This window comes from Mastomys coucha, unplaced genomic scaffold (assembly GCF_008632895.1).
Source record: "Mastomys coucha isolate ucsf_1 unplaced genomic scaffold, UCSF_Mcou_1 pScaffold20, whole genome shotgun sequence".
Taxonomy (NCBI): Eukaryota; Metazoa; Chordata; class Mammalia; order Rodentia; family Muridae; genus Mastomys; species Mastomys coucha.
Window position 1 is genome coordinate 80,486,080 of NW_022196903.1, and position 10,416 is coordinate 80,496,495.

Genomic DNA, 10,416 nt, shown 5'->3' on the forward strand with positions numbered 1-10,416 from the left:
TTTAACTGAGAAAAGAACTGATACCATAATGAAGAGAATATCATTTGGGTCCTTCTGCTTTGTTTAACTTTCTTTCCCTTCACCCTTGGGGTGCCAACCTTCCCAGGTCTGCAACCACCACTCCCTCAGGCTCTCCACGGACTTCGCAGCAGAATGTCTCTAATGCTTCAGAAGGCTCCACATGGAATCCTTTTGATGACGACAACTTCTCCAAACTCACAGCTGAAGAGCTGCTAAACAAGGACTTCGCCAAGCTTGGGGAAGGTGAGCAAACTGAGTCCTTTCTGTGCGTCAGGGCTGCAAATCAGCTGAGCATGAACTTGAATGTGCCTGTGTCTTAGCTGTGAGGGATATGATTGGAAAAGGTCAGCACACACATCTCCAAGAGAATTGGGGTAGGAGTCTGCAGACTGATTTTCATTTTTGCAGGAGCACTGATTTTTTTTTTTCTTGAATGCTGACCAACTGTGGGAGACAGCAGGGAGTGTGCACTCATAGAAGGAGAAACTTTGGAAAGATGTAGTAGCATCAACTGGGATAATTGTGTTAAGCTGAGTAGTAGATTGCTTGGAGAATGTCCCTCTCTCTCATCCTTGGCGGCTTGCTCTAGAAATAGAAATTAAGGGTGTGCCTTACAGGATGCAAGTCCTGATCACAGGTCTGTGTTGTTGTTGACTGAACATAGAAAGGAAACTCTTTCAATAAGAGGTTCTGTCCAAAATATGCATAGCCTAATTTGGAAGGCAAGATATACAGACATCGACACAGACGTAGGCTAATATACACATATCACACAGACACCTGGGAACTTTCTCCACTGTTCAGTTGGAAAACAGCCTTCACGTACTCAAAGCACAGAGCAAAAGAATGACCAGAACTAGAGAATATAGGAACTGCTTTACCTAACTAACAGCAGTGACTCTCAACCCTGTGGGGGTCAAACAACCCTTCCACTGGAGTTGCATACCAGATATTTACACTGTGACTTGTAAGAGCATACAAATTACAGTTATGATGTAGCAACAAAAATAATTTTATGATTGGGGGTCACCACCACAACATGTGAAACTGTAATAAAGGGTTGCAACATTAGGAAGGTTGAGGAGCACAGCATTTCAGTGGTGTTTTAAATACATAATTTCCTACCATTTAATTTTATTTCATTTTGAGACAAAATCTCACTGTACACCCCTGGCTGGTCTAGAACTTCTGTGTAGACCAAGTTGGCCTTAAATGCACAGAGATCCACTTGCCTCTCTGCCTTCCAAGTACTGGGATTCAAGTTATAGACCAGGCTGGGCTAGTTCAGCCTTTTTAAATAGAAGACCGCACAGGATTTGACTTTCTTTGACAAGTTATTTTCATTGTTATCTCTAACACTTCTTATTCTATTGTAAGCAGAAGTTTCTTCCTGCATTATTGAAAATTAATATGTTTGTGTCTAATTAATGAGTCCTTGGGGTGTTTTATTTCTAAATTATGTGTATGTGCATGCCCATATGTGGCTTATATGCACATGAGTTTCAGGCCCATGGAAGCCAGACGTGTCAGGTCCCCTGGAGTTTGAGTTATATGCAGCTGTGAGCTGGCTGATACAGGTGCTGGGAACTGAACTTCTGGAAGCACAGTAGGATGAACAGTCTCATCTCTCCAGCCCAGGGACTTGTTAAACCTTTGTATCTGTTTGTGATTTCTAGTCTGTATCGCTGTTGTTCTGCTGTCAGTGGTCAGTAGTGCTGCTCTGGCACCTCACACTTCCCTCTCTGCCAGTCCACCTCAGTTCTCAAGCTGCTTTCAGCTTGGAAAACAGTCTTTGGGCATTGGCACAACAAGGATTTTTTAGTGCTAAAAATATTGCCATTAATGTGGTAAGAAGAGTCAAATCAGAGGTGTGTCTGCATCCCAAGATGGTGCAAAAATGAGCAAAGTGGTGTCTTGTCCCTCTAGGAAAGCTTCCTGAGAAGCTTGGTGGCTCTGCAGAGAGTTTGATCCCAGGCTTCCAGCCAACACAAGGAGATGCCTTCACCACATCCTCTTTTTCTGCTGGAACTGGTGAGTGTGACACATGTCTGAGACACAAGGCTTGCTGTTGTTACCTTCAGGTTTCCACTTCATGGGTAGCTCTAGCATACAAAGAACCTGGTTTCTGGTAGTAACTCATTTTTTTTTTTTAATTCATTCAGTAATTGTTCAATCAGAAAACATTTAAGGACCATCTAAAATCACTTTGAACTTGAATGGCGGAGTGATCTGATGAATATACATGAGTTGTTCTCCCTAGTGCAAAATGGGTCTTATACAGATACAGATAATTTAAGAATCACTGCTCTGGCAGGTTTTGTCATTGCCTTTAAGGCCTTTGGGATGACTTGAGGGATCCTAAGAATTAGATACTGTCTTATACTTGACATTCTACTAATATATACACGAACATTTTAAAAATCAAAGCAATAAGAGACTTGTTTTCCCCAACTATATAAAAGTTATATAGATCTGTATAGTCCAAATTGCCCGTGCTCTCAACACATAGACATAGCAGAGTGCCACCATCTTGATGTCTATCTTAGTCACTGTTCTGTTGCTGTGAAGAGACAACTCTTATTTAAAAAGACATTTAATTGGAGGCTTGCTTACAGTTTTAGAGGGTTGGGGGTCCGTGGTCATCATGGCAGGAAGCAGACAGGCATGGTGCTATAATAGTAGCTAACTGCTTTACATTCTGATCTGCAGGCATCCTGATATGTGAAGAGAGAGAGAGAGACACTGGGCCTGACATGGGCTTTTGAAATTTCTAAGTTCTCTGGTGGCTGATGACACACCTCGCCAAAGAGGCCTTACTTCTTAATCCTTACCAAACAGTTCCACTAACTGGGCACCAAACATTCATATATATGAGCCCATGGGGACCATTCTCATACAAACCTCCATAATGTGCAGTCTGCATTTAACATTTTTAGGGTCACAGATATCTTTATTAACCTCATGAAATTTATAGCTCTTCCTTACCAAAATACATTTGACCACAATTTTCTACAATTTTAGGTTTTGAATTAAGATTGTGATGTCTTTTTATTTTAAAACCTGTTGTTGTTGTTGAGTGTCATTGTTTCCACTTAATAAATCTGGCATAGGCTAGTGAGATGGCCCAGTAGATAAAGGCACTTAACTCCAAGTGTAACCATCTGAGTTTGAGTCCCAGAACCCACATGGTGGTAGGTGCCTTCTAAGTCCCTGCACCCTCACTACACTTTCCTATGATGGGCTACCTGAGTGAGTTTATCACTGCAGCTCCCTGTACTTTCTGTCACTTCAGGGCCTCTCTACCCCAAAGTTTTCTGTTGCCACTTCCTCCTACAGACCTAGCCGTACTAGGTGGGGGTCTTGCTAGCCTAAGGAAAGGCCAAATATGCCCCTGCTTATTAGCCTAAGGAAAGGCCAAATATGCACCAGGGCTTCAAATTTGGATTCCTTCATTTTGGTGGTCTCTGCGGTAGATGTAGGCACCAGCTATTTTCAAAACCACGGGGTGAGTAAGGCAGCCAGGGCCAGGGAACAGGTATTGCTAGTTCATCAGTAATGCCATCATTGCCTTTCACGTTATTGTAGTCACAGACTATGCCTTGCTGCCCCGAGGAGCTGGCATTTGGTAGGACATAGGTGTGGCTATTAGGACAATGATGGAATCTGTCAAAAGAGCATGGGATTCTGGAAAATGAGAAGAGGGCAAGAAGCAGAGGGACCAAGCTCTCGGAGGGAAGGAAGCTGGGAAGGAAGAGCCAAGTCAAGTCAACTGCTGTCAAAAGAGACAAGATTCAGGGTTGACAGAGTAAGCCCAAAAAGTATATCCTGTGGGCTGGAAAGATGACTCAGCACATACAGGGTATCCCACAAGCCTAGAAAGCTGAGTTCCCTCCCTGAAACCTCAAGATGAAAGGAGAGGACCCCACACACACTGTACATGCATGCCTGCACACACATCTCTCCCACATACACTGTATACCCATATCTGCGCAGACACATCATGCATGTGCAGACACACACACATACACACATATACACACACTGTACGCACATGCCTACATAGACATCTCTCTCTGTGTCTCACACACACACACACACACACACACACACACACACACACACACACTGAACGCACATGCCTGCATAGACATTTCTCTCTCTCTCTCTCTCTCTCTCTCTCTCTCTCTCTCTCTCTCACACACACACACACACACACATACTGTATGCACATGCCTGCATAGACATATCTCACACACTCATACTGTACATAAAATGCCTGCACACATATGTACATACACTGTACACACTCATCTCATAGACACATCTCACACACACACAAACACATAACTCCCTCACTGTACACACATCATAATAAATAAAAGAAAAATCTGTAAAGGGGTGTATGGCAAGATGGCTCAGTAGGTAAGGGCATTTGCTACCAATGTAATACCTGAATTTGATCCCTAGAACCCACATGGTATAGACAGAGAGCCATCTCCTACAGATGTCCTGACCTCCACAGTCCATATGCATGTACATATATACAAAATAAATCAAAGTAAAAAAATCTTTAAGAAGCAGCAGCACACCTACTTCACAGTTGCCGCAGCATCTGCAGGGATGCCAGTGTGTAGCACAATCTCCTTTTCATTCAGTCAAGGCCAGGCCAACGGTGCTACCACATTCAGGGTGGGTCTTCCCATCCCGGTAATACAGTCCTTCTTAGACGTTGACAGTTAACTGCCACCATTGCAGAGCTTTGGAGGACATCTCCAATCCAAACTCTAGCAGGGTGCAAGGGAAAACTAACTAATTCACGTTACCATTGTATAGTGTGGGCAGTGCTGGGCTGCTGTTATAGAAAGTGTGTTTGTTGGAAGCTGAGTGTAGGGCTCACACTGCCTGCAGCAACTCCTGTGAGTCTGTACAATACTCTTTTTTCTTTGGTTTGGTTTGGTTTGGTTTGGTTTGGTTTGGTTTGGTTTGGTGTTTGAGAGCAAGTCTCACTATGGACATAGACTAGGCTGGCCTCAAACTCCTGATCTACCTGCTTTAGCTTCTAGATTGCTAGCAGTATAATGTACATCACCTGACTTTCAAAAAAAAAAATCAAATAGAACCCAAAATGAAATTTTAATTAAAAACCAAACAGAGTACCAAAATGAAATGTAAAGAACGTTAAAGTAGAAACCAAGAGTGCCAGGTTCTGATGCTTGTCTGCAAGCAGAGCACTGGTTAGTCTCTCAGTCTGCGTCTTTGGGGTTTTGTTGTTGTCGTTGTTTTGGTTTTTTTGTTTTTGTTTTTCTGAAAAAATAAGAAAATATTAGTAGAAATTTCCAGGGATCTCAAGGTTTTAAGTCCTGGTCGGGCGGGCTCAGCTGAAGGTAGAACCTGAAAGGGATCCTGGGTCTTCTGATTCATATAAGAAACTAGGGTTTCTGGACCTCTGTAGTTTGCCAAGTAGAGCATGGGTAGCAATAGTATCAGGTAGGACTGGCGGCTGGGACCTGTCGATCTCATAGCACTGCCCTGCACTCCGTTAGGCTCCATGGTGGTTCAGCAAGACTCAGTGCCTTCAAGACATGCAGGGTGTTAAGGTTCACAGGAAAATTCAGCAATATTTACTTGATATTTTTTGTTTTTCTCATTTTCTCTCCTGATCTTTCCTCTCCAACTAACTCCAGCTGAAAAAAGGAAGGGGGGCCAGGCTGTGGACTCTGGCATCCCACTTCTAAGTGTGTCTGATCCCTTCATTCCTCTTCAAGTACCTGATGCTCCAGGTAGGTACATAGAACTCATTTTAGGGTTAGCAGTCTGATTCCTATATCCCAGGGCTTCTAGGGCCTCTGGAGAGTTTTGCTTTAAGTTTTTGATAACAAGGATCTGAATTCCAATTCCTGATAATTGGGTGCTGTTGGATATTTTAAGTTTTTTATAAAACAGACAAACTTATCTTTAAAAAGAGAATAAAATCACTTCAGATTATACCACATGTGCTCTGAATCTCATCAGTGGTTTTTTTTTTTTTTAATACCTGCTTAGTAAAATTATTGTTTATTGGGTAGAGGGCCAAGTTTTCATTGAGGCCAAATTGGCCTCTATCTTGCTGTACAGCGGAGAATGACCTTTAACTATTGATCTTCCTGCCTTTACCTCTCAAGTACCCAAATTACAGGCATACATCACCACATGTTTTGTTTTTCATTCTTCATTATGTTTATGATAAATTGGGAGGCCTCTGTCTTAGAAAGAACATTAGTCCAATATGATTGTAATATGGTAATAGAAGCCATAAGCATATGATAAAGAAGAGTAGGTGTACATAGTGGCCAGAGGTGATGATAGGTGACCCCTCTGGCTCCTATTTGCTGTAGCACTTCATTACTTTATAATATAATAATACATAATGAGAGTTGATAGGGAATATGAGTCAGGAGATCTAGGGTCCCTTCCAGGTTCTGCCTCTAGCTGAACCTTCTGGACCAGACTCAGTGAAGGATGTCACTGCTGGAGCTCTGAATCTTTGGTGATTACTCTATTACTGATTCTTAGGAAGTAGCTAGAAAGTAAAGCTGGGTAGGTCTTGGTGGGATGGCTTTTGGAATGAGTGGATGCACTCATATTGGTGAATGCTAAAGGCTGCTTCGTGTTCCCTTCCCCATATCTTTTGGGGGGGGCAAGGTTGTGGGTAATGTGAAGTCTCCTTTTGTGGAACTAAATCCCACTCCTTAGAAGCATCTGGCAGTTATTTCTCTTCATCACCCCAGTTCTTATGCCTTCCAAGGTTAGACCTTGATGAGTTGACAGAATCAGCTTAGTTTTTCTTTCCTTCTAGCAGTCAAAGGTCTTTGATTGGCTGCTTCAAGATTGGGAGGGAAAGGCTGGAGAGATGGCATTGTGGCTAATTGGACAGGCTACTCTTCCAGGGGACCCCAGCACTCATGTCTGGCAGTTTACAACTGCCTGTGGATTCAGTTCCAGGCATCTAACATCGTCTTCTGGCCTCCATGGGCACTCACACATGTGGCGTGTATGCTCCCAGACATAGATTCTACATACATATGGATACAAATAATAACTAGGATTGGAAGAATTGGCTAACCTCCACAGCTGCCACCTGAGCCCTTTAGATTGGGATTGCAGAGCCAGGAACACACAGGGGTAGTGTGGGAAATTCCTGAAGGTTTTGAAGATGCCTATTTCTTCATTCTTCATATTTCTTTTCATTCCAGAATCCTGGAAGAGTTTAGTGCTATATACTCTCATACGAAGTCTCTTAGGGGTTTTATTGCTGTGAATAGATATCATGACCACTGTTATAAAAGAAAACATTTAATTGTGACTGGCTTACAGTTCAGAGGTTTATTCTATCATCATCATAGCAGGAAGCATAGCCACACGCAGGCAGACATAATGCTGGAGACGTAGCTGAGAGTTCTACATCCATATCAGCAGGCAATAGGAAGAGAGAGCTACATTTGTCCTGGCTTGGGCTTTTGAAACCTCACAGCCCATCCCTAGTGACACACTTCCTACAAAAAGTCCACACCTACTCCAAACAAGGCCATACCTAATAGGGCCACTTCTATGTGCCTGTGGGGGGCATTTTCATTCAAGTGAGCCACACCAAGTAGGCTATGTTCTCTCTTGGTTTTTAATGGAAAATCTATTTGTATGAGACGTTTTAATAGAGAATTTCAGGTCTGTTTAGCCATGTTATCTGTTAAAACTGTAAAATGGATTTCTGTGTCACTGAGATCAAGGCCCTAACTGAAGTGGCTTTGAGCTTCCCCACTACCACCACTCACAGCATTCTCCCTTTCAGTGTGGTCTTTCTTTGCACAGATTAAACTCTTCCACCTTGGACCTTAACACCTGCCAGGATTCTGTTAACACAGGATAGCTTCTCCTGTGTCTGAGCTTGTGTGCCGTCTTGTCATAGAAGCTCACTGTGGTCTCAAAGGCACTCTCAGTTGTACTGCATGGCTTTTATCCTCATGACACTTGTAAGAATGTCTGGTTTATTTTGTCCATGGTCTGTTTGCTTCAGCATTTCATTGTTGGTTGCAGGGTCACTGTCTTTGATAGTGACACTCTAAACATTAGGCAGGTCAGATGGATGGATGAAAGAAATCTGAGGCTGTTGGCCTCCACTCCTGTTCGCACCGTCTAGACACTATAGACTGGTATTCTCAGTCTGCCCTGCCCTGTTCCTGGAATAACCCAAACCTGACCATTCACCTATGCTGAAAGTGAATAAGGAAGACGTAGCTCATGGTGCTAACAAGTTGCCATACTCTGGTGAAAGAAGGGGTGAGGCTTAACAGACCCTCAGCTCTTCCTGCCCTTCATGCCCTCCAGTAACCTCATTCTTTCTCCAGGCCCTCCTTTAGTATCTGAAATGTGCAGTGAGCTAAGAGCTCACGTTCAGTGTCTGGCACCTGAACAAACTACAGGTGTTCACTGTTGGCCACAGCTCCAGGCCACATGTTTGCTTATCTTCCACAGCCAGTGCCTTGAGGTAAGGTTTCAACAGGGATCTGTAATCCTCCTTAATCTTAGCAAGCTGAGCGGTGGGTGGTTGTGATGGCAAGTCAGGTCCTTACCTGTGAGTCATCAAGCAAGAGAGACCTTCTTCCTTGCCAAGTCCCCCAAATCATAGGCATTGCTTTAGTCCTTGGGTTTTGTAACTTGAGATCTGTAAAGCCTTTGACTAGAGAAGTCTGTTCTGGAGGTGTAGACATGGATTTGAGCTTAGAAAGCTTAGGGTATCACTCTGGCTGGGTAGTACTACATGACTGTGATCTGATCTTGAACTCAGTGTTCTCCTGCTAGAAACTGGAAACAGTAACACTGGGCTTCTGAAATAGAAAGGAACTTCTTTTGAAACTGTATTTGGAATTGCTGTGTAACTTTAACTTACCATGAAGATAGAAAATACTATTCCAACCTGAGTTCTAGGTCTGTGTTCTCAACAGGTCAAGCCTAGTTATGAAGTCATATTTTTCTCTTGCTTGCCTTTAACTTTCACTCAAGTGAGAGCCATTGAAATAGCTATCCTGGTTACAGATTGTCAGGCTGTGGGTGAAAGGGCATTGGAGAATTGTGGTTTGCTTGCTGTAGGACTTTTTTTCTTTTTCTTCAAAGCAGCATAAAACAAATTTTAGGGAAGTGTGGAATATTAAGGAGTCAGTCATCTATGAGTTCACCCAGCTGCCTCATGGCTAGCAAGTGTGATAGTGCCTCACTGATGCTCGGGTACCACTGTCCATCCTTCTGCTGTCTGTAGGGAAGATCTAAGTGGAGAGGGTCCTAGCACTTAAAGAATGGAATAGACAGGTGATTTTTTTTTTCTGAAAATGGGTGAACAGATTTTTAATTAGTTGTTTTTTATCCTCTCTTAAATTTGCATAAGATGTCCAATCTTTGATGTACAATTTGGTGACATGAAGTACATTTACATGTCTCCTCACAATCTTTTCCACTTGAAATACTTAAGAGCTAGTGCCCACTGAGCAGTGCTTTGTCCCACTGCAGCATACCACACTACTTTCCATTTATGGGTTTTTATTTTGACTGTTCCAAGAACCCCATATAAGGAGATTCCTACAATATTCGAACTTTTGTGATTTGCCTGTTTGACTTTGCATAATCACAGTTCAATTGTATTGTATATGTGGGAATTCCCTTCATTTTTATGCATAAATTAAGATTCCTTCATTTTGTGCCTAAATTTTTTATTAATTATCCACCGTATGAAAGAGCTTGTGCTACTTGTCCAGTTTTCCTTTAGTGGACACTTGCGCTGTGAATATGGTGCGGGTATGTCTTTGCCATGTGCTTTTTTCCTTTGGCTGGGTCATATGGTAATTCTATTTTTAACTTTTGAGAAATTGTCACACTGTTTTTCAAAGAGACTATGCCTTTCTTTTTACCTACGTTCCTGAAGTGCACAGGGTTTGGGAAAACAATTCCTACAATACCTCTTTAACTCTGAGCTCTTGACATCAGAGTTCTGCAAGATTAGAGGAACATGTTAGCTGCCCCATAAGTGCTACTTCATAGAGATGAAGGGCTTTTGAAAGTCCTTCATGGTTGTATGGCCCTCGTTATCTCTTCAAAAGACAGACAAGAGGGGCTGGATGTCAGAGTGGACAGTCCTCTCCCCTTGTGGCCTGACATTGTCTTCATTTCCTGCTCCTGCCTTATCATAAGTGCCTTATTTTAGAAACTGCGTCTTCCTATGGTTGTAAGTCTCTAATACAGAATTAGAATCAGGGCATGGTACTTGCTGTGACTCTAAGTTGAAGATACCGTGGAGAGTTTACTGTCTGTTCTCTTGGGAACTATTTTGAGTGACTAAACTTTATTTTCTATTTTTATAATAGGTTTTGG

The 10,416-nt window shown here is 42.6% G+C and overlaps 1 protein-coding gene across 10 annotated transcripts in view; it reads left to right on the forward strand.

Moving 5' to 3' along the window:
- Positions 1 to 10,416, forward strand: part of Aak1 (AP2 associated kinase 1) — a 155,225-nt gene that overhangs the window by 118,388 nt on the left and 26,421 nt on the right. For 9 of the 10 annotated variants that reach the window (XM_031382444.1, XM_031382445.1, XM_031382451.1 and 6 more), the window contains 3 exons: positions 107 to 264; positions 1,948 to 2,052; positions 5,706 to 5,801. In XM_031382444.1, coding sequence (XP_031238304.1) covers positions 107 to 264; positions 1,948 to 2,052; positions 5,706 to 5,801 — 359 coding nt within the window. The remainder of the gene's footprint in view (positions 1 to 106; positions 265 to 1,947; positions 2,053 to 5,705; positions 5,802 to 10,416) is intronic. The other variant, XM_031382450.1, reaches the window with a different exon arrangement.